Genomic DNA, 25,590 nt, shown 5'->3' with positions numbered 1-25,590 from the left:
ATAAATTTCCCCCTTAGTACTGCCTTGGCCGCATCCCACAGAGTTTGGTAGGATGTCTCATCATTGTCATTTTCTTCAATGAAATTATTGATTGTTTCTATGATTCCTTCTTTGACAAATTGGTTTTGGAGAATCATATTATTTAATTTCCAATTAGTTTTTGATTTTCCTGTCCAGGTGCCCTTACTAATTATTATTTTTATTGCATTATGATCTGAGAAGGTTACATTTATTATTTCTGCTCTTTTGCATTTGTTTGCAATGATTCTATGCCCTATAACATGGTCAATCTTTGTGAATGTGCCATGTGCAGCTGAAAAGAAGGTGTATTCCTTTTTGTCCCTATTTATTTTCCTCCACATATCAATTAGATCTAATTTTTCTAGGACTTCATTCACCTCTCTTACCTCTTTCTTATTTATTTTTCGGTTTGATTTATCTAGATCTGACAGAGGAATATTTAGATCTCCCACTAGTATGGTTTTACTATCTATTTCCTTCTTGAGCTCAGCCAGTTTCTCCTTTATGAATTTGGGTGCTCTGCCACTTGGTGCATACATATTGAGCAGTGTTATTTCCTCATTGTTTATACTGCCTTTAATCAGGATGTAATGACCTTCCCTGTCTTTTTTAATCATATCTATTTTTACTTTGGCTTTGTCAGAAATCATAATAGCCACTCCTGCCTTCTTTTTCTCATTTGACGCCCAAAAGATTTTGCTCAAACCCTCAACTTTAAACTTGTGTATGTCCACCCGCCTCATATGTGTTTCTTTTAGACAACATATGGTGGGATTTTGGTTTCTAATCCACAGAATTTGCTTCTGTTTTATGAGCGAGTTCATCCCATTCACATTCAGAGTTATAATCATCAGTTGTGCATTTGCTGACATTTTCGAATCCTCCCCTCTTCCTACCCCCTTTTTCCTTATACTTTTTCCTTTTAAATCAGTGGTTTGTTATGGAGCCGCTATCCCTTATCCCCTCCCTTGATTAACTTCCCTTTCTACCCCCTCCCTTATTTTTCCCCCCTCTTTTTGTTTTTAAAGGTCTTGTGAATTTCCTCCCTCTTCTCCCCTCCCTTTTTTTGACCTCCCTACTCCCCTGCTCCCCTTGGTTTATCCCTTCTAACTTTCTCAGAATGGTTAGATAAGAGTTTTATGTCCCAATGGATAGTATAGCTACTCTTCCCTCTCCGGGTTGATTACACTAAGAGTAAGGTTTGATTATTACCTCTTAATGCTCTCTTCCTCTCCTTATAATAGTATTTGTCCCCTCTCCCTCCCATGCCCTCTTTGTGTGTAATAGAATATCCTATTTTCTTATTCACTCAAGTTTCTCTTGGTGTCCCCTGCTATTCATCCCCTCTTTCCCATCCCCCATGTCATCTTAGATTATTTAGTGTTACACCCTCACCCTGTGAATTATTCTTCTGATTACTATAATAGTGAATATTATAATAGTGAATAGAGTTCACTACAGAGAATTATACATAACATTTCTCTGCATAGGAATACAGATAATTAGATCTCACTGAGGCCCTTAAAAAGGCAAATTTAAAAATTATAAGTTTTCTTTCTTTCCCCTCTGTATCTTATTTACTTTTTCATGTTTCTCTCAATTTTTGTGGTTGGATATCAAACTTTCCATTTAGCCCTGGTCTTTTCTGTGCAAATACCTGGAATTCTTCAATTTTGTTGAATGCCCATACTTTCCCCTGGAAATATATAGTCAATTTTGATGGGTAGTTGATCCGTGGTTGCAGGCCCAGCTCTCTTGCCTTTCTGAATATTGTATTCCAGGCCTTAACGATCTTTTAGCGTGGAGGCTGCCAGATCCTGTGTGATCCTGATTGGTGCTCCTTGATATTTGAATTGTTTCTTTCTGGCTTCTTGTAAGATTCTTTCCTTTGCTTGGAAACTCTTGAATTTGGCAATTATATTTCTGGGTGTTGTCCTTTCTTGATCGAATGTCGCAGGTGTTCTATGAATCCTTTCAATGTCTATATTGCCCTCTTGTTGTAGGACTTCAGGGCAATTTTGCTGAATTATTTCTGTTAGTATGGAGTCCAGGTTTCTATTAATTTCTGGTTTTTCTGGAAGACCAATTATTCTCAAATTGTCTCTTCTAGACCGGTTTTCTTGGTCTGTCACTCTCTCATTGAGATATTTCATGTTTCCTTCTATTTTTTCAGTCTTTTGACTTTTTTTTATTTGTTCTTGTTGTCTTGAGAGATCATTAGCTTCTAATTGCTCAATTCTAGCCTTTAGGGACTGGTTTTCAGCTATGATCTTTTGGTTTTCTTTTTCAATCTGGTTCAATTTGCTTATCAGTTCATTTGATTTCTGAGCCTCATTTTCCAATTGCAAGATTCTACCTTTTAAACTGTTTTTTTCTTGCCACATCTCTTCCATCTTCCTCAGAATCTCAGTTTTGAACTCTTCCATTGCTTGTGAGGAGTTTTCCTTATTTGAGGAGGGTCCGGATGCTTGTTTGTTCTCCTCCTCTGTTTGCTCGGTTGTCTGGATTTTCTCTGTGTAAAAGTTGTCGAGTGTTAAAGACTTCTTTTTCTTGTTGTTAATTTTTCTCTTTTGAACTTCCTGATTCTGGGTAGCCATCGTTAGCCCAGCAGCTTCTCAGGTTTATCCTCACGCTCAGGGTCTCTCCCCGGTCTTTTGGCTCCTGAGGTCTGAGTTCTGGTTTTTTCCAAGGTCAAGCCCCCTGGTGGACCCCCTTGCTTGATCCTCTGCGGGAGGTTTCTTTACAAGTCTCAGGGTGCGGCTTCCACAGTCGTATACCTGTCTGCACTTGTTCCCCACTCAGGGTTTCAAAGCTTTAGCTTGTGGCTGTGTCTGCCTCCACCCACGCCTCCGCCTGAGCCTGTGCTCTGAGCCCTGTGTCCACTCTCAGCAACCTGCTCCCGCACTCAGATTTTGTGTGCGTTCGTTAGCTTTTTGGGGTCCTAAATCTTGCTGCTCTCGGGAACAGGCTCCGGAGCTGCCAATGACTCGATGGGTGCCCCAAACTTGCTCTATTTCTTTTTAGCTGGCTTCGGCGCTATAGGTGGTGTGTGTGGAGGGGGTGGGGGTGGGGTGGTTGCTCAGCCCGAGATTTAGTGGGAGCTGTTTCACCCCTTTATAGCATGGAAATGCCTCAATTCCACGTACCTTCCACGCTGTGCCCTGTTGTGGGGTTCCTCCATTCGTCTGGACTTGTTTTTATGTCTCCTTGAGGAGTTTTGTGTGTTTCGGTCAGGAGAGGTTAAGAGCTGCTTCTTACTCTGCCGCCATCTTAACCCGGAACCCCTCTTATTACTTCTTATTACTAGGTTTATTCTGCCTACCTTTTTCTTTCCCCATTATCAACTGTTCTTTTTTGTCACTGCTATTTTTCTTCTGCCCCAAAGACAGATTAAATTTGTCTTGCTTGGCCCCTGGCAATGAGTAATTTTCAAAGAAAAATACTGTCGATTTAGGCTTATTATAAGGAAAGTCATTCCAACAGTTAGAGGTACCCAAAGGATGGGCTGCCTCACTAGAGACTTTCAAAGGAAGACTGGATGACCTCATTTTAGAGTGCCATAGGATGGATTGTTGGGCAGGTACAGGTTGGATTAGATGGCCCCAAGGTCCAAAACAGCTTCTGGACTCTGTTGCCTTGCTTTTCTGTTTTTTCTCCCATCTGCATCTTTCCACCTTTTGTGGCCACCACTAGCTAATATTCTCTTTTCTTTCCTGGCCTAGAAAACAACCAATCGCTTTTTAAAAAATTACAAAAACAAATGAATCAGTGAATACATGCATTAATGAAAGAGCATTTGTTAAGTGGTTACATTGTGCCAAGTGCTGGAGATACAAAGATTAAAAAAGAAACAATCCCTGCCCTCAAGGAGTTTATAGTCTAATAAGAGCAGACAACATATGTAGAAAAAGGTGACCAGGAAAGGAAAATTAGTTCTATCATTGAGAATGGGCTGATAGTGAAATGGCCAAGTTGCATGACTGAATGGGTTGTAGTCTCAACCTTACTTCCTTTTGGGGTTTCTAGGAAGGTTTGACACTGGACTCTGATAGTAACAGATAAAGATTCTTTACTGTTGTCTTTCTCCAAATTCCACCTATAATTTAGGATTGTCAAATTGCCTTGGCTTCAGCTTTCCAATTTTAGCAGTCCAAATAATTAAATGTGTTACCGTCCTCTGAGTCTTAACCTGTTTTAATACTAGCCTCTTCTGAATTAATCAGTAAAGATTTAATTAGCACATACTATATATAAAATACTATTTTATTATTATTATTATTAGTAGTAGTAGTATAAAATTTAGATATGATTAAGAACTCTATAGGAAATTTTAAAAGAGAGGAAAAGAGAAATTGGCATATGTTTGACATGCATGGGGCAATTAGGGAAAAGAGGAAAGATAAGAAAAGAGTGGAGAAAAGATAATCAGGTGAGAGGGATGCTTGAAAATAGCCAAGGGAAAAGAATGGAAGATAGAGGGAAACAAACAGGAAGTTGGGAAAACGACGACCTCCAATCACTGCCTTCCCCTTAACCATTCTCTTCCCTGAATGTTGCACATACTATTACCTCTTCTCTCTCCCTCTGCCTCCATCCCTCCCTCTCTCCCCCCTCTCTCCCTCTTTCCCTCCATTTCTCTCTCTCTCTCTCTCTCTCTCTCTCCTCCCCACACCAGTGGCTGACTGAAATTGACCCCTTCCACAGTCAGCCAGCAAGAATTTTCTTGCTTGCTCTGTGCTTGCAATCTTTTGTTTGGTTCTTCTAGGTCACATTCTCTCCTTTATTTTGATTCTCCTAAGCACTAAGCAGACCTTTGCTTGCCTACCAGATGCCTCAGCCTCACATACAACTTCAATTAGTTTAGGTCAATTGCTTTTGTTGCCGGTTCTTTCTCCATCTCCTTGAATCCCCTGTTTCATTGTGGTATCATAGAACGAAAGTTGAAAGAGACTTTAGAGACTGTCTGGTCCAACCATCTCATTTTGCAAATGTGGAAATTGAGGTTTTAGAGGTTGCCAAGGTCATATAAGTAATGAACGATACAGGCAGAATTTTAATCTAGGTCTTCTGATACCAAATCCAGTGGCTTTTTTTCCCATTACAGTATGTATACTTCTCCATCAAAGTAATCTGTCAAAAATATAGTACTTAAGTGAATGCCATAGCAGGGCAGCTAAGAGGTATAGTGGGGCTGGGGTCAGGAAGACTCATCTTCCTGAGTTCAGATACAGTTTCAGACACATACAAACTGTGTAACTCTAGGCAAATCGCATAACCCTCAGTTTCTTCATCTCTAAAGTGAGCTGTAGAAGAAAATCGTAAACCACTCCAGTATCTTTGCCAAGAATGTGGTCACAAAGAGTCAGATGTGACTGAAAAACAACCAAACAACAAGAAAGAAGATGCATTAATATCTCAGGCTTGAGATACAGCAAGTGCTAAGCTGAGGATGTGCCTACAGCAAGTGCTAAGCTGAGGATGTGCCAACCTCCACAACAAAGAACATATTAGCCTTTCAACTTTCAGTTATACAACACTTTTTAAAGTTAATAGTATGATTGTTGAGCAACTAGTAGATACTTCATTTTTAGAAAATGTCTTGAAAGTCAAATGAATTTAAAAAAAAAAAAAAACTGGATTCTACCCAGGTTCAGAGTTCCTCACTATACTCAAAACTTCTTGTACCTAATTTATTTTTAAAGTAATATTTTTCTAGTTTTTTACATTTTTAATTAAGAATGACTACAAACCCATAAAAACAGTAAAAAGTGGCCCTGATATGTGAGGCTCTCACAAATGTAGGGCAACATGGCTTAATCTGTAACAGAATACAGTTTTATTTTCAAACTTTTAAAAATGAGATTCATGCTTTAAATGAGATAAATGCTTTTGTTGACTACTCATACAATTTTTTGACTGAAAGATAAAATATGAATATGCACAGCTGGACTTTGTGAAATAACACTCTCTGAAAAACTTATGGTACTTTATAAACAACACTAGTAGGTAAGATTGGCTACTGTCTTTCATCTGTTCAAGGCAGAAAGGTAAATTGGTTTGACCACCTATTATTAGCTGCTTAATGAGAAAAAACTTGGCTGGAGAGGATTTAGTTTATCATTCTATGGGATTAAAGACTTCATAAAATCCTACAATTTTAGAACTGAAGAGGACTTATTGGTCGATTTGATACCTTAATGGCTTTCTAGTTCTATTATCCTGATTCTAAACTTCTCATTTTCCTGGTAATGAAAATGAGGCTCCAGAGTTTCTGACTTGCTTATAAATGACTGTTAGACCAGAATCCGGGCCTTTTGATTCTTGGTCAAGTGTTCTTTTCATTATAGCATTCTGCCTTGTTTTGTCAATTCTAATTTGGGAGATCCATTAATTCTTAAATCTTTATGTGGTTAGGGAAAATCTCAGTACAATTTCTGAATGCTTTTTCATTACTAATATTCTTAATTGAGAACCTCTTCACAGATCTTACATTTGTCTGATGGTGTTTTTCTTTCTATAGGTTTGCAAGTCCCATAAGAATGATGGGGAATTTTCAGATTTCCAAGATTAGAAAAGGCTGTTTACTAATTTCTAGATATAATTTTGGCAGATTTGATGAATGGATAGATGCTTTGTTTCTCGTAATCATTGTTGTATTTGAAATATTTTAATGATGAAACTAAAGTCTTTAAATGAAAGATATAGCTTTGAAAAATCTAATTACATATGGCTAGAACTTTATACAATTTTTTTTTTAGGTCTAACCCAAAAGCAGCCCTTCCACCAGTATTTCAGGTACATCTATCAAGAAGTTCTCCTAAGGATATAAATGGTACGTTTTGCTATATATCTCCTCTTGATGCTTCTTAACTGTTTTCTACTAACTAGGCCAAAGTTATCTAGCCATACCCCTTAAGAGAGAGGAAGCACTTTGTCCTTTCACCCTTGTTCTAGCACCCTGTGAATACATCTCTACCCTCTCTGTGGTTACAGAATTCCCATGTAGCTGTTTAGGTAAATTGGTTAAGAGGGAGTAGAGAAATAGTCAGAATATGACAGTCATGAGGATAGTTAGTAAATAGATTTTAGCTTTGTATGACTACAGTGGTAGTATGTGAGTATATTTTTTGTTCTTTCTATTTAAAATCTGATTTTTTTTAATCATTGCTTTCGTATATAATACGTACAAAATAAATGTGAGGTGATATAGTAATAGACCTTTTTATGAGAGCCCTACCTAGTTTTTTCAGTTGGCCAGTCAAAAATGTGATTTAATTTACATGTATTTGTTCTGCATACTAAATACTTCAGAAATATATTTTGTCAGTAGAGAGTTAGTAGAAAAATATTTGTAGAAAAATGTATTAGTCCAGTAGTTTTTAAACTGCATTTATTTTTATTGAAACTCTCTAGAGGCTCTGTGGGAAAAAAAAATCCAGGGTGGCAAATACTTTTATAAGTCATTCAGTTTCAGGAAGGGAAGAGGAAATTTTAAAAGAAATTTGGTTCTTACATTGGAAACCCATATTTCATTGATATGAATATTTTTATTTGAAAATTGGCTTTAATTTGCTTGTGTTAGAAGAGTAAAAAGTATTACACAACTCTTAAAATATTAAGACAAGTTGCTCCACTCAGTACTCATATCTTCTCAATATATAACTCAGTCTTTCTCCTTTTAGTTAGGCAAATTAAATTAAGCAAGGTAGCTGCCTTCCAGTGAGAAAGAAGAATATATAGGTTTGCTTTTAAAAAAGTCTTACAAATTTTTACTTATTTAAAATAGATGAGCAACATGCATTTAGTAAATAGAAGAGTGTTATGGAATAACATCTGGCTAAAATCAAGAGGAAAATGTCATTCATAGAATCAGTGTACTTAAAGGTCAGTACAGAGTTGTAGAGTTAGATAATAGCAGATCCAAAAAGATCTTAATTCATCTCAGAGTGACCAGAAGATATTTAACTAGATCTTCAGTCCAAAATTTCTCTGAAACAGTCCAGTCTAAGTTTTGCTATAAAACTAATCCTTTAGGAAGGTAGTTGTGAACCTTAGACCACTGGACCTCCCTAGAATCTCTCTAGCCTTGTCTTGGATCCTTTCAATAATCTCATGTCTGAACTAGCATGTAGAGTACTGAAGAAAGGGAGAGGGGACTTTTTGGTGTAATAACAATAACATGATATAGTGGAGAATCCTAGTTTTGGAACCAAAAGCCTTAGGTCTTCAGCCTGGCCCTGCCACTGACTAGCTGTGTGGTTTTGGATAAGGTACTTGAGGGCTTGGTTTGCTTACCTATAAAATGGGCATAATATTCATATTATTGGTGAGGATCATGTAAAGATAATGGATACGAAAGTATTGCTCAAAAATAACTATATAAATGATAAACTTTTATTGTTATTTATTATAGACTGATTACTACTTTGGACTTGTTTTCAAAAATGATTTATTCATTCTTGTTAAAGGGGAAAATTGAACAAGTTTTACAGACTGGAAAAGTAATTTTTGTAAACTAAAGTATATAAAAGTTTTCTGGAATGTAACAAGTATCACTGCCTTTCTACCAATATTGTATAAAATATTGTACTGGAAGTAGAAAAATAATTTTTGAAATGCATACTTTACGAGTTCTTTCAAAGCAGTGCTATCAGCCTGTTGTTTCAGAGTAAACTCTGAAGCAGACTTATAGAATGTTAATACCTCTATGGATAACACCTTTATGGCTCCTGGACTTTTTCCCACCTGTGTTTTACTGGTATGGAGATGATGAGTTTGCTTTCCTCCTTTGCAGCTTTTTCTGCCTCCTATATTCAGCCTTCTTATTAGTCCTAGAAGTCCCTGTTGTATTTCCAGAGGTAGACTACTGAGCAGAAAAAGTTGTAAACAGATGTGTGATACAATAGAAAGATTGGTTTTAACATCAGAAAAACTGAGTTAAGATCCTGGGTCTGCAATTTACTGTTGCCTTTATGATTTTGGGAAAGTCACTGAATCTCTCTGAACCTCAGTTTCTTCATCTGTAAAAAGATGTTAGACCAGATGACCTTTGAATTTCCTTGCAGCTCTAAGTCTATGATTCTATGGTCATAGGGAAGGTACTGGGTAATGAAATGCTTTTTCCTTCATCTTTACACAACATACTGAGTGTTTGGTTAATTTTTTTTCAATTTTTTGCTTTGAAGATAATTTAAATGAGACTATTCAGAAAACAAACATCATGCCTCCTGTGACTAATACTTATAAAATGGATGAGGTTCAGATGCGAATTAAGGAAATATTAAACAAGCATAACAATGGCATTTGGGTATCAAAGCTTCCACAGTTTTACAAAGACTTGTATAAAGAAGAACTTAACCAAGGAGTTTTTCAACAGTTTGAACACTGGCCTCATATTTGCACGGTAGGTTTTTTTCTTTTTTACTCCATCTTCCCAAATAAAATGTTATAGTAGTGATACTTTGTCAGCCATAACGGCTTTTATCCAAGGAGTATAAAACATTTTATAGACATTGTCTCAATTTCAGCATATCTGAAGTTGATAAATAGCAAATGTTATCACTGTGTAGTAGATAGAGGAACATAATTGTGCAGAAGCTAATAACAGTATCCATTTTGGAAAGTCTGATCTGAGAAAGTCTCTGTCATTTTTCTGAGAAAGTCACTCACCCTCTTTCTGCTTCAGCTTCCTCATCTGTAAAGTTGGGATAATAGCAACTACATATCAGAACTGTTATGAGGTTAAAATGAAGTAACATTTGTAAAGAATTTAGCACTGTGCCTGACATATAGTAGGTGCTTAATGATGCTTGTTTCCTTCCCTTCCTTCTAAATATCTCTTCCCTTTCCCATTCCCTTTTCCTTTTTTTTCCAGCTTAGTCATTAAAATTATATAACACTCAGCTTCATTTGTTTGTTTATTACATATCATTTTCCCAGTTCAGCTTACTTCGCATTTCATATAAATTTTGTCATGTCTCTCTGAATTCTTCATATTCACTGTTTATAGAGCAATAATATTTCACAGTTTGTTCATTTCCCAATGAAGCCAAGTATTTCTAGTTTATTGACATCATGAAGCACTTCAATAAATACTTTTATATTTATGACCCTGTTTGACCTTCTTTGGAGTATATCCCTAGCAGTAAACTTAGGGTCAAAGAGTTCCTTTCATTAAAAAAAAATCTAAATTGCTTTCCAATATGATTGATTCACTTTACAATTCCACTAACAGTGTGTTAGTATTCCTGTCTTCCTATAGCCCCTCAACATTTGATTATTTCCAGATTCATCATTTTTGTCAATTTATTTCAATTTGTATTTCCCTTAGTAATTTGGAACAATCTTTCTGTGGTTGTTGATAGTTTGCAATTTCTTTTGGAATTGTTTGTTCATTTTGTTTGACCACTTATCTTTTGAGACTTGTTGAAATATGTTCTCTATATATAAACAGTCAGACCTATATCTGAGATACTTGATGAAAATATTTTTTGTTGAAATTTCTCTTCTTAAGTGGCTGCATTCATTTCATTTATCCAAAAGTTTTAAAATTTCATATAATTGAAATGCTCTTTTTGGTCTTTTTGATTTCCTTTTTATTATTTGTTTAGTTAATTTTTCCTAGCCATGTTATGAAAAGATACCTCCTTCCATTTTTCTCTAATTTTAAAATAAAGTGATCTTTTCTATTTAGGTCAAATATCCATTTGGAATTTATTGGGTGATATATAGTATAAAATAGGGGTAGCTAGATTGTACAGTGAACAGAATGTCAGGCTAGGAGTCAGGAAGACCTGAGTACAGGTCTATAGCTTCATATATTCACTAGTGGTATGACCATGGGCAAGTCACATCACCTTGTTTGCCTTAGTTTCCTCAATTGTAAAATTAACTGGAGAAGAGAAAATGGCAAACCACTCTAATACCTTTGCCAAGAAAATTCCAAAAGGGACAAAAAGTCTGACATGACTAAAAATAACTAAACAACAATAAAAATGGCTTACAATGCTGGTCTAAATCTTTTTTCCTCAAAACTACTTTCTACTTTTTCTGAAATGTGTAGTCCTTCCCCTCTGTTTTGTAATATAATCTGAAGTCTAGAAATGCTAATTGTCCTTCATTCCTACTTCTTTTTTCACTTTTTACCTTGGGAATTCTAGACCTTTTGAAGTAGATGATTTTTAAAATGAGTATTTCCTAATCTTTTTGACCTCTGAGAGAATTGTATTATGTTTTGTGAACTGATGAGAACATGAAGGCCAATGAGAACCAGGGAATCCTTGATCAGTCATTCATTTTTAGATGATACTCTCAGTACTTGTCATTCAGTGTCTCCTGAGGAGATAGTATATGAATTACCCAGAGATGAAACTGGAAAAAGGACAAAAATAGATTTGAAATGGAGTAGATCTGCAGATGTTCATGTGTAGCAATTTAATTTCATAAATAATAAGAGGAATGACCACTTGTAACCACTACTCTCTCAATACCCAGTCTCATGGTAGAAGTGGTGGCAGTAGAACCTAAAACGAAGTCAGGAAGAAAGCCCTTCCTTGAAACATACATTTTTCTGTTTTATTCCAGTGCCTTGGAGAAAGATCGAGTTGGCATTATTGAAATTTAAAGATGACACAAATTTGGTAGGAATAGTTCATGTATCAGATGAGAATTTCCAAAAAGATTTGATAGGCCAGAAAAACGAACCAGGTCTAATAAGATGACATTACATAGGAATAAATGTAAAGTACTAAATCATAGATTCCAAAAATTCATTTTACAAATGTAGGATTTATGTGGCATGTCTAGACAGCAGTGTGCTAGTGGAAAAGAACAGGGTTGCTGAATAGTGAGTTTAATATGAATGAACAATATAAGAAAACCACAAAATCTAAAGTATTTTGGTTTGCATGTTGCAGTGGAGAGCCAGGCCCAGAGTTAAGAAGACCTAGGCAACTTGCAGGTATTTATTTAATAAATAATTGCCAATTAATTGATCAACATAAGACTTTAAAATATTCATACAATAATAAAATTTTTCTGGAATTTCCTGGCAATACCTTACATGGCATAAAAATAGTGAGAGTCACATGCTCACCATATAAAATTAGTGTCTTGAAAAATGTCTTAAATAAAGTGCCAAAAAAAATTAGGGTTCGATATAGACAGTAAGGTTCTTCAGGTGCTCCTGTTTTGCAAATAACATTGTGCTGGCTACATTAAATCCTGGAATACTCCCAAGATTCATGGTTATATGGATTGGCCTGGCCATCCATACTGGAAAACCAAAGTAGATGAAGAACACATCCATATCATAGTTACAGTCTGCACTGGGGTTACTGGTTTAATCTTCGGGTGTGTGTGTATATATATATATATATATACACACATATATATATGTATGTATGTGTGTGTATACACACACACATATATATGTATGTATACATATATGTCTTTCAAATGGAAAATGAACTTGGCCAGATTTAGTGTTTGGACTAGATCATATTTGAGAAATAATAGAGTGTTTTGCTATTCCTATAGGTCATGGAATGCCATAATTTGGAAAAAATAGAAATTGCTAGTGTTCCAAAGATAATAAAGAGACAAAGGATACAGCAATTACTTTTGCACGGGAAGTAGCATAAATGATATTGTCAGAGGACATTTTACCTAGAAAACGAGGTGGCACCAAAAGCAAGGGGTGATAGATGAATAGCCTTAGTGTTGCTCTGTTATCTATGAAAAATTAAGAGCTAAAGAAAGGCCTTCTAGTTCGTTGTATAAATTCTTTATCAAAGACTTATGAAAAGACTTAGCCAGGAATTATGCAGAATGAAAAAAGCATTCATTTTTTTGTAATCTGCATCAGTAAATATAGTTCCCACATTGATAATATCATAGATCTATTGAAGTATGTGCTTGGTTTGGCCAGAGTAAGAGGGAAGAAAGTTAACTCTAGGAGCTCTAGTGGTTGGTATATGTAAAAGCAAGAGTCTAATGTAAACCTGAAAAGGACCATTAGAAAAAGCAAACATGCTGATAGGCTAGAAAATAAGTCTCTATAAAAGAGCCCTAAGAGGAAAGTCTCACTCCTTGCAGAAGCTTTAGTGCTTGAATTAAAAAGATCAACATATGATCAGATAATGGAGGTCTCATGACCCATTAGCTTTCTTATGTATGTCACATGATAGATGGCCACAAGGAGAAGAAAAAAAATGAAGAATCAGCCATATAAAACATTCATCAGTCCATTATTAGAATAACAATGCTACAGCTGTAAGGTACCTTAGAGATCATCTACTGACTAAATTCTAGTCTATTCCCCCTCATTTTACAGATGAGGAAAACGAGGCCCAGAAAAGTTGTGATTTTCCCAAGATTCCACAGGATTCTCCTGACTTGAAGGTGAAATATCCTTTCCACCACATCACACTATCTACTTTGTGTTATTATTTCTGAAAGTATTTATTGAACACCTACTCTATATAAGGTGCCATAGTAGGTGTTATAGAGGTCACAGAGATGAATAAATAAAGCTGACCTCAAGGTTCATACAGTCTAATAAAAAAGATAAGAAGATCTATACAAAAATAGAGCATGAACTAAGTGATAAAAGGGTACAAAGTGATAAGGGTAGTTGAGGAGCAAGAGATAATTTCATTAAACCTCCTCCACCTCCTCACTATATTGGACCCAGCTTTTATGGGACATGTCTTTAAAAAAATAGTAATCCCATTGGATTAGTCCCAGCTCTAAGTCCCTTGATTCTATGATTATAGCATCTGCCATAATTACTTTCATCCAAACATCTAACAGTGAAACAGGCCGGTTTTATTTAAAATTATGTACCACCCTCCTTGAAGGCTACTTCAGTGTTTTGGTTGGTAGTAACTTAAGAGTATTCCTCCAAACCTTACCATCAGGCTCTGTTAGCCTGAAACCATCATTCTGGACCTCATCCTGTGGATACACACATACAAGCTGACAGTAAGAAAAGAAGAACTAGCCTGTTTTCCCACTGGTATACAAAAGAGAAAGGACTAGATTATTCAGAGCAGAGGAAACCATCAGCAGATTCTGTTGTTCTGTTAGGTCCTTTGTAAAGCGATGTGCTGATAGATTCAAATGTAGAAAACTAGATTATAGTAGCTAGGATGTGATTTAGAAAATTAGCTGACAGGGTGTGCTTTCTGTAAAATGCATTCTGAAACAAGACAGGAATGTGCTTTTGATTGAATCCCAAGTTCAGATCCTACCCCAAGACACTTTAATGTCTGACTTTGGGCAAGTCACTTGGCCTCACTGTGCCTCAGCTTCCTTGTCAGTAAAATGGGAATAATAATACCTACCTCACAGGTTGTTGTGAGGTTCACAGGAGATAATATTTAGGATATGCTTTGAAAACCTTAAAGTGCTACATTAAGTGGTTACTTGTAAATATTTAAACAACCTCAGGTCCTAACATAGTTTTTCTGATTGGGTCCCCAAGATGGAAGATGGGAAATCCATTATAGTTGTAATTTTATTTTCATTTTGGATTTGGCTTAAGATGAGCCTCTGAGTTGTAAAAATACTTTTTTTTGCTTCCTTCCTGAATTGATGTATTCCACTTAGTATTCCATTTAGTGATAGTAGAGAGAAGATGCTAGAGTACTCTATTTCTCACAAAGGGTTAAGTCAACCCTAAAAAGAGAGCGACTTTTAATTTAGTTGGAATGGGCCCAAGAAACCAAAAGAAGAAGGCTCATACTTATCCCACATGAAGTGAAGTTATCATAATGACAAAAACAAATGTCACTGCTGAAGGAATAGGCTATCACTGTAAATATACCAAGGAAGACTGCTAGGAAGAAATGTCCAAATATCTAAAGAGGGACAGTCAACATAGAGAATATCACAAATCGACTCACAAAATGGACAAATTTAGAACCTATTTTGGGGGGGGAACATCTAATTGTTACAGAAAAAAATTAATAACATACTCTCAATAGAGCATCACTTTAGGGCTTTATAGGTTTGACTGATTTGAATATTGTTTTTCATGCTCCCTGGGAGTCCAGGAGCAAAGGCTATCTGGGGATATAATATCCTGGAGGCCACTCAGCCATTGGATTGGCAGCCTTTTCATCCTTCCTAGCTTTGAAACCCAGATCCCTCAATCAAGAAGCAAGGGACTCAAGGGGAAGAAACCTTGTGAAAATACAGAGCAGAACACCAGTGTTCCCAGTAGGGTTTGGTTCTTCATTAACAGAACATACCCCATCTATTCTTTTTCCAGTGCACTTGTCACTCAGTCATGGCTTTCCCAATCTCCCCCACTTGGCTTTTAAGAAAGCACCCCAAACTGCCTCCTTGAGCCCTCAATCCTATTTTCACCTTGAACCATTTTTCCAGAGCTGTTCATTGGTGAATACTCCTCTGGTCTTTGCACTGTTTATACCACCCTGTTATGTATTTAAAATTATCTACTAGTTTCCAGGACCTTAACTGTCTCAGCTTCATGCCTGGCTCTTGCGTTCTTTTGTTCCTATCACCCACCCTCATTCTCAGAGATACCCCCCCCCCCTCCATAGGAATTAGACAGCATACTTCATCCACCTCCTCAAGACTGATAACATTTTCCTTCCTCACTCCAACCATTTTTATTTACTAGCTTCCACCTCCCAGACAAGCTAAACAGCAAGAGCCCCTGAGAGGGAGACAGAGAAAGGGAACATGGACTGAGCTAGCCAAACCACCACCACCTCAACAGGCATCTTTGCTCAGAAACCAGTGGAGACAGTACTGAAGCCTAGAGAATTGGTCACAGTAGCAGGGGCCCTCCAGACCACTGACCTACTTCTTGGCGCGCCCCCCCCCCCCGCACCCAACCAGCACAACTCCAGAGAGTTGGCAGCTGTTTTGTGTAGGTGCTTCAGCCCCCACAGCTTCTGAAGAACCCCCCCAAAATAGTCTCACCCCTAGAGGTCTTGGTACTAGGAAAGGGTTCAATCTCAGAAATATGGCTATAATTTTATCTTTGGAAATGACATTAATAAAGAGGTCTTAATGATCTGCTGCTATACCCTAAGTATCATGAGACTTCCTATATATCTCTCCCAGAGACTGCTTTTTTCTATTTGAATCTTCATTGCTTAGCATAATGCTTTAAACACACTAAGCACTTAAATGAATTTTTTATTCATTCATTTCATGCAATATACTACCTCCAAAATATATATTTTATGTTCTACCTTCTAATCACAGTCCTCCCATCTTTGAACCTCCCATTCACAGCCAATAAGGAATTATTCTTCTTCCTAATTCTGAGCTCTAGTTCTTTGGTCTAAGCCCAACTTCCTCTTCCTATTCTCCTTTCACCTTCATTTGGCTCCATTCCCTGCAATTATCTTATAGCTTACCAGTTTAATGCTTCTATAAGTTATACCTAAGATCTCTTGTTCTCTCAGCCTCCTTCCATTCATTCCCAAATAAAAACCTCTTTTGTCCCATAAATAGCTTTCTTAGTTCCTCATGTATAAAATGAAAATAATAGCTTTGCCTCACAGGATTTGGGGGCATATCATGAGATATTTGTGAAGCACTATACAAATTTATATAGGTTATATAAATGTTTACTATTTCTAATCAGTCCTGTTCTAGATCTCTTAAATGTCGCTGGAGAAAGTCCTACCAAAAGCTTTACAGTTGCACTGGGAAAAGTAGCAAAATTCAGCTGATTTTCACCCTCCACAAATTCATGGCACATCAATCAACTGTTCTCATACCTAAAGCAAATGACCTAGCTTCCTACTTTTTTTTTAATTAAAATTAAGGCTATTTAATATAAACTTCCTCAGATGCTTGACTCTATAATTTCTCATAACTCCTCAGAATAAATCATATTTTTCTTTTGCTTAAAGAAGCTGTATCCTGTCTTCTAAGTTTAGTTCTTGAGCCCTATCTCCTTTTGGCTCTTTTGGAAGCATTGTCATTCAGCATTTTTATTCAGGTTCTTCAGTCTTTCCCAATACTTTTTTTTTTAATTCCTTCTCTTGAACCTCTTTCCACTAACTTCCTATCCCTCCCTTTTCCTTTACTGATACACTATATGGGGGGAAAAGTTGGTATGCTTCCAAAAGTGGGTAAGAGTGTTAGACTTGGAGTTAGGAGAGACTTAGATTTGAAAATGGTTTTAACTCCTTTTTGGCGATAATGTATATAAGATGCTTTGCAAAGCTATGGAAATATGAACGATGATCATTCAGGCCCTTGTAGTCTGGTTCCCCCCACTTTTCTGAATTGGTTTGTTGTTCTTTGTACTCAGAGGAGAGGACCAAAATAACATCACTATTGGTGATATGTCTTGACTTGAACATTAATTAGATTCAAATGAAACAAAGTTGCATGGCCTCACTCTCTTTTCAGATGTTACCTAATTCCAAAATGCACTGACGTTTTTTCTATAAATCATACTTGGGCCTTTCTACCATATTGTCTTGATTTTCTTCCAACTTCTTTGACTATTTTCTCTACTTTCTCCTCATACACTTCACAATTTTTTAGTGTGGAGACACCCCAAAAAGTCACATGCTGGACATCGAAGGCATGCTGTCATCTGCCATTATCATACCATTCTAACCTTATATTAATTCTTTGTATTCTATGCTAGTCACAAAGGAGTTTTGTTCCCCATACTGTAATTTGTTTTCTCCATTCCTTTGCTCATTCTTTTTATTAATCTTTTGTTCCTGAAATGCCCTCTTTGGCTTTTGAATTCTTATCCATACTTTAAAACCAACTTAAATGCTAAGTTCTCTTGAAATCTTGAGTTCCAAGGTCTACATCCCTTCACCATGACCTTCCTTTCTTAGGCTCAATATAACATTCATTTTGTAACTCATAATTTGCCTAGCATATATTATAGTTAACTATGTGTCTTATCTGTGAGTATAAGGTCAAAGCCTGTTTTTGCTAAACTTTCTTACTTGCTTTAGCATGTAGCCCGGTGCTCCAGTGTTTAGTTCATATCTTGAATTGCTTCTATCATAGAAGCTTATTTTTTCATAGTTCAACATATGTTAATTTTATGGCACAAATGAGTACTACAATGAATATAAAAATGACCAGAGTATAGTAGGCAAGATAAAATATATTAAAATAGCTAGAATCCAAGTGTTTTTAAAAGTCACATATTAATATTTAGCCATTTTAAAAGAAGTGGGTCTCTCTTAAGTTCTTAAAGGTCCCGGCACAACAGAATACAATCATTTCAATTCAACAGACATTTAAGACTGATTTTGTAAGATTATATAAATAGAATGTCTTAGAAAAATCTGTCACTGATTACTGTGACCAAACTATAATTCTGGAGATGCCTAATTGGTCAGGACTCCACTCCCATCTTGAAAACAGGTTAAATTCACCCAATTGTGGTAAAGGTTGACTTTTTTTCTAGGTTTTATGAACATCTCAGAGATCTAACATCACAGATTTACAGCTGAAAAGGGACCTCTAGTAAAGTCTGTCTCATTTACATTATATGTAATGTAATGAAATGAAGACCACGAGAGTTTGTAAAGTCACAAGCAGAACTGGAGTGGGACCTGAGATCCTATGACTCTATCTTCAGCTCTTCTCTTATTTTATCCCAGGCCTAGGTCTACAAAGGAGAGGACACTCATCTCAGTGTTACCAGACTGAAAAAGAGTACCTTCATGCAGCTGCCAGAGATATAAGCCTGATCCTAGAGGAGTTGTCTAATAAAAGCCACATAAAGTGACTGTAAAGGCTCAAATGTTTGAGCAGCAGAAAAATGGCAAAAATTATGGACTTATAGAGTAATAAACATTTCCTGGAAATTTAAGGGGGAAATTATATATTTCCTATTCAGAAAGAATGTTCTTTGGGATCTAGACGAAGTCAGGCCATGATTATCAAAGGAGAAAAAAATCTAAAGATCCCATTATGATTACGTTTCACTGTTCTGTTGCCACTTCTTATCTCCCATCAACCCTTTCTAATCACTGCCACTACTTTTTATGTTAGTTTGCTTTTTCTACTTCTGCTATTCTGTTTTTTTTTATCTTTTTTTTATCACCTATTACTTGTCTATTTCACAGTTTTAGTACAGAAAAGTTGGCATATTTTTTAATGGTCATCATTAGCCAGTTCGAATACTCCTCTTACTTGGAAAAGCCAATCAGTGCCAGCATAATCTTGAGATTTGGAGATTATCTAGGAATATTTTGTTAGTTATGTAGGGGCTGTATTTTCACAGTCAAAAGCAATTTTTCTCACACTTCCTTACTCAGAAGTCTTCTGGATGCTTAAAAGCTAGTTTTTTTAGCAACTGAGGTTTTTCTATAACTTGTTTTCAAAGAATTCGCTTGAGTTCTGATGAACTTTAAAAGAAATAGAAAACATTAAATCTCAACTCAAAAAAAAATTATGACATAATTTAGAAGTTTTTTAAATTTGTTGATACCTTTTGTTTTTCATATCTACTTCATTTTCAAATTCTTTACCCTTTCCCTACCCCACCAAAAATAAATAGTTTCCATAGCAAAAAAACATAAAGAGAGGAAAGAAGATAGGCCAGATGCAAAACCAACCATTTTATTAACTGAGCTTGATAGTTTTATGGTGTTCCATAGCCACTTTATAAAAAGATAGAAGAATGACTCATTTCTTCTCTGTTCTTCAAACCCAAAATTGGTTATCATAATTAGAAGACATTATGTTGGTCTTTTGTTCTTTACATTTATATTATGCATGTTAATTCTTATTTCACTTTGTGTCTTACACATACTTCTGTTTTTTTTTGCTTTTTATATGGTATTAATAATTCCATTGCATACAAGTACCAAAACTTGTATAGCTACTGCCAAGTTGATGGCATCTCTTCTCTCCCCACCACAGTTTTTTGCTTTTATTAAAAATACTTATACAGATATTTTGGTGAATATGTAGCTTCTATTTTTGATTGCCTTGGATTATATACCTATTTAGGTAATAGGGGATGTGGGGATGTGTGTGTGAACATATAGGTATATTAATATATGCACAACACACATAAAGCAGTCTTTTTTGGAAAGACACTGGTAGCCAAAGGAACCAGGAAAGACTTCATGAAGAAGGAGCTCTTGAGCTTGAGTTTTTAAAAAATTATTTATTAGGGTTTGGGGTTTTTTTTGTTACATTAAAGGTTCCCAGTTATCTCCCACTATCCCTTCCATTCCCCACACTAGATAAGACATCATCTGACACCATCCCCCCAAAAATGTGTGGGTGTATGTGTGTGTAAAACTATGTCATGAAAATTTCTATTTATCAATTCTTTCTTTGGAGATGGACAGTTATATTTCAAACAATATTTCTCTTGCTCCATATGATGTTCTCTTGGTTCTGCTCTTCATAATTTCATGTAGGTCTTTACATATTATTTTTTTAAATTAACCTCTTCATTTCTTACAGCACAATGCTACAACTTTCCATCACAATGCTACAACTTATTTAGCTATTCTCCAATTAATGGGCATCCCCTCAATTTCTAGTTCTTTTCCACTGCAAAGAAAGCTGCTATGAATATTTTAGAACATATAGGTTCTTTTTCTTTTTCCCTGATCACCTTGGGATTGCTGGGATACATAGTTTTATAACTCTTTAGACATAATTCCAGATTGCTCTTGAAAATCATTGGATCAGTTCACAATTCCACCAAGAGTATGTTAGTGGCCCCATTTTTCCACATCTCCTCTGCAGTATTTGCCATTTTGCCATTTTATCATTTCAGCCAATTTGATAGGTGTGATATCTCAGATTGGTTTTGATTTGTATTTCTCTAATCAGTGATGATTTTGAGTATTTTTTGATATGGCTATACCTAGCTTTGATTTCTTCATCCTAAAATTAACTGTTCAAATCTTTTCACCATTTTTCAACTGGAGAATGTTTCATTCTTTTAAATTTAACAGAAATTTTCCATATATTTTAGGTATGAGACTTCTGTCTTGAGAAACTGGTTTAGAAATCTTTTCTTCTATTTTCTGTTTTCCTTTTAGTCTTGGCTATATTAGTTTTATTCAAACAAAACCTTTTTAATCTACTGTAATTAAATTAGCCATTTTGTATCTCATAATTCTTTTTATCTCTTCTTTATTTATACATTTCTCACCTGTGTAAATCTCTGATAGATAATATGTTCCCTGTTCTAATTTGCTGATGGTATCTCCCTTTTTGTCTGGGTCATGTATCCATTTTGATCTTAATTTGGTAAATGGTGTAAGTCAGGGGGCAGCTGAGTAGCTCAGTGGTTTTGAGAGCCAGGCCTAGAGACGGGAGGTCCTAGGTTCAAATCTGGCCTCAGACACTTCTCAGCTGTGTGACCCTGGGCAAGTCACTTGACCCCCATTGCCTACCCTTACCACTCTTCTGCCAAACTGCTTTCTAGTTTTCCCCCCAAATAGTAAATTTTTATATGAAAAGTTTGGATTTTACTTTTATCAAACACAAGGTTATTATAATTTTTTACTACTGTTTTGTTGTATTTGTGTTCTGATCCACTAATCAACCATTCTGTTTCTTAGCCATTACCAGATAAATTTGATAATTACTGTTATAGAAATAGAAAAGTTGAGCTGAATTTTAAAAGAAAGAAGTGAGGAAGAGCACGCATTCCAAGTACGGGTGACAGACAATCTGTGCAAAGGCACAAAGATAGAAAGAAACAAGCATTTATTAAACACCTACTGTGAAGGAAGGAAACAGATATTTTTTAAGCATCTACTATGTGTCAGGCACTAAGCTAAGAATTTTACAAATATCACCTCATTGATCCTTGCAACAATAGCAGATGCTACTCTTGTCCCCATTTTATTGTAGAAAAAACAAAGGCAAATAGAAGTTAAGTAACTTGCCCAGGGTCATAATAGTTATAAATATCTGAGGCCATATTATAACAGTTAAGTATCTGAAAGCCAGTCTTCTTGACTACAGGCCTAAATAACACATTCTTCACTGCACAGCTTAGTTTCCTTTAAAGGTGAGTCTATCTGAACCATGGAGTTAGAAGAAGAAGATGAGTCTGGAAAGGTGGCTAAGTTTTGAGACTAAAAATGTTTGTCTTGTGTCAGAAAGCAGTAACCTTGTCCTTTTAGATTTAGAAATGTTGAGGTGAGGTCTTTAAAATAAATGATAATTGTGAGGTCTTTAAAATAAATGATAATTGCTTCATAGAATAGTCAGGTGATTAACGGGTCATGTACAAGACACTAAAACTGAGGCATGTAGCAACAAAGGATAATTATGAGGAAACTGGCATAAATTCAAAAAATGTAAACAAAATGAAATTTGGATTGTTAATAATAATTGAAAAATGTCATTTGCTTTATTTTAATTTTTTTAAAGGTAGAAAAACCTTACAGTGGTGGTCAACAGGATGTGCTCATTTATCCAGCTAAGAGAAGACAACTTTTGAAAAGTGAAATAGACAATGAAAAAACACTTCAGCCTCAGACACCGGCTCCAAAACAAGTATCTCTTTCAAAAGATTTCTCAGAAATTGGGATAGCTTCCATTAATGATGACTTTAAGCAAAAGGTTGCAGAGCTGTTAGTAAAATACTCAAGTGGTCTTTGGGCAAATGCACTTCCCAAAGCATTTGAGGATATGTACAAAGTAAAATTTCCTGAGGATGCATTGAAAAATCTTGACTTGCTGTCAGATGTATGCACTGTAGACCACATTTCTGACAATCCTCAAAAAGCCATTCTTTATGCAAAACTACCAAAATTCACTGAAGGGAATCTGAATAACACAAAGCAAAAAATTAAAAATGACGATATCACGTCTATGGTTGAACAAGAATATTTGCAGATAGAAGAAGAAAACTCTGACTTTTCTCCAGAAGAAATAGTTGTTCCTCCATTAATTATCCCAACTGAGCCATCACCATCAGTTTTGGTAGTCGAACTTAACAACACAAATGAAGTTGTCATAAGGCAAGTTTTATTTTATAATTTTTCCGTATTCCTCTTATTTCTCTTGTGCAAATGTTGTATTTTGACCATAACAGCAGTTCTTGACCAGTGATATGCTAGATTCTATGAAATCTTAGATCCTAGGGAATCCAAAAATGCCTTAGTTTTTGCCATACACAGACTCAAGATATAGTGTTTGGAGCCTTTTTTTTTTAGGACTAAAAAGGGGGGGGGTAGTCTTTAAATAGAGGTTCTATAAGTGAGGACTCAGAAGAGCCTTCCAGGTGGCCTATGATCTGATCATTTGAAGCATTAATGCTCACCTTGCTCTATAAATGTATCTCAGTGTATGATTATACTTACCCAACTCGTACTCCTATTAAGTGACAGATTGAGAAATAAAATGCAGGTTCATTGTCCTTTTTGTTAGATACTACTATCTCTTTCTTCATAGTCTGAATCAATCAAACCTGTGCACCATTTCCACTTAGTTCATAAGCCAGGACATAGTGGCACATGGCGTAGAACTTTTTGTTCTGGAGGAAGTGATGACAAGAAATTCTACCAAAAAAAAAAAAAAAAGAAGAAGAAGAAGAAGAAGAAGAAGAAGAAGAAGAAGAAGAAGAAGGAAGTGACAATAAATTCCACAAAATGGCCTTGATCTTCAGAGAAGTTACTTTTTCCTCCAAGTAGTAGGAGACATTGGCAGTGGTTGCAAAGAAAGATAATCCCTGGCAGAAAAATAGGATGGGTGTTAGTGACAGAATGCAGCAGCATGGCTATAATCATCCTGCCATAACTGGAAAAATAGTGAGAGTTGAGAGAAACCAAACTAAATTTTGGGAATTAAAAAACAGATCTTGGAATCAAGCATTTTATTGCCAGAAATTGATTAGAATACAAATTGTCTCTAAATCAAGAATGCCTAATTTCTCAATTTTGTTGTAATTTTTCAAGCTGGACCAGTAAGTAGTGGCTTAAAATGCTAAATTCTGTTTCAGACTTTTTTTTTCTCTTGGTAAAATTAAATTGCCTTCAAAATGAAGTTTTTTTGACCCTTGCTTGTCTTAGATTTTAGTTATTCTCCTCACTATACACATGAAAAATAACTTCCATCAACCTCAGTTCAAATCTCATAGTGATGTTTTAAGTAAGAACACATTTTCTGCCTGGTGTTTTTGGTATATCATGAATTCTGAAGCCTGATTATTTGGAAACACATTTAGAGGCTGCCTCAGGAGTAAAATGACTTCATCACTGGGGAGGGGCAGGGGTGTCTCCAAGGAAGAAAATGAGTGGCTATTAATCAGGGATATTGTAGATAAGTTTCATAATTTGGGTATAGGATCAGAACCAAGTATCCTCTGAAGTCATTTCCAATTCTTAGATTTCTTTTTGATCCTTGTGTGGTAGTTGTTTGCATTTTACTGACATAAGATAAATACTAATTAAGACAGTGCCATCTTTACAGGTTTTTTTTATTATCACCTAGAAGAAATGAATGGGGTACCAACAAAGGCCTTTGAGAAAGTACAGTAAAATTAGTAGTTTGTATGTTTTTCCTTTTGGATGACTTCATTTCCTCCATTTCCCTGTGACTAATGCAGGTATGTAGGCAAAGACTATTCTGCTGCTCAAGAATTAATGGAGGATGAAATGAAAGAATATTATAGTAAGAATCCTAAAGTGACGTCAGTACAATCTGTGTATGTTGGACAGCTGGTTGCTGTAAATGCAGAGGAAGATGCTTGGCTACGTGCACAAATAATTTCAGTAGAAGATAATAGAATAAAGGCAAGTAATATTTTTAACACTTTAGAGGACTTTTATTATGCATTTTAATGCAAATATTGGTTCACCTACCTCTTATATATAATCTTTTTCATAGATTGAAAAAATTAGGGATCCCTATCAGTTATTACTTGCTGAATCATAATATCTGAATTTTTAGACATTATTTTGAACTAGAGCTGTGATCTAGTTGGTTTAGGGAATTCTAATAGGGAAAATCTCTATCTATGCAGATTGCTTTTTGTTTTTTCTTAAACTCTTACTATCTGTATCTCCTGACTCCAGGCCTGGCACTCTTGTCTACTGTGCTAGCTACCTGCCTATGCAGATCACCTTTTGCCTAGGTTTTACCACGATTATCTGTGGCACAGAGGGAGACTCAGCCAAAGTCACACAGCCAATATATTTCATAGAGAGGATTTGAACTCAGATTTTCTTAACTCCAAGGGAATCTTTTGTTTCCTTTTTCCACTACTCAAGTCTTTCCAGGTCTCTAATTGGGAAGACACCCACCTTTTCCCTCTCCACCTATCTTTACCATACATCTAATCTCTACTTTATGTAGAGGTGGACCTGAATGCGACTCTGGTCACCTTTTTGGCATTGAGACTTGTCATTACTTCAAATCCTTATGAAAAAAGAGGATCTAAACTTTCTTTCCCCACCCTCCTCTTTCTATCTAGAGTCCTCAGAATTTCCAACACAGTTTCTGTCATTAGCTGTTGACGTATGTTCCTCTCTTCCTCTTCTCCTTTTACCTGGGAAAAAACAGTTGGTCATCTTTTAAAAAACAAAATCCTGAATTCTTTTCCCTGAAGATAGG

General features: G+C 35.9%; 1 protein-coding gene across 1 annotated transcript in view; it reads left to right on the top strand.

Annotated features, from left to right (window-relative positions):
- The window catches only part of TDRD7 (tudor domain containing 7), a 110,637-nt gene that overhangs the window by 41,039 nt on the left and 44,008 nt on the right, over positions 1–25,590 (top strand). Inside the window, exons 5-8 of the mRNA XM_044660864.1 lie at positions 6,780–6,853; positions 9,207–9,424; positions 22,405–22,997; positions 24,584–24,770. Of these exons, the coding sequence (XP_044516799.1) occupies positions 6,780–6,853; positions 9,207–9,424; positions 22,405–22,997; positions 24,584–24,770 (1,072 nt within the window). The remainder of the gene's footprint in view (positions 1–6,779; positions 6,854–9,206; positions 9,425–22,404; positions 22,998–24,583; positions 24,771–25,590) is intronic.

This window comes from Gracilinanus agilis, chromosome 1 (genome assembly GCF_016433145.1).
Source record: "Gracilinanus agilis isolate LMUSP501 chromosome 1, AgileGrace, whole genome shotgun sequence".
Classification (NCBI taxonomy): domain Eukaryota; kingdom Metazoa; phylum Chordata; class Mammalia; order Didelphimorphia; family Didelphidae; genus Gracilinanus; species Gracilinanus agilis.
This window is presented reverse-complemented; position numbering and strand designations above follow the sequence as displayed.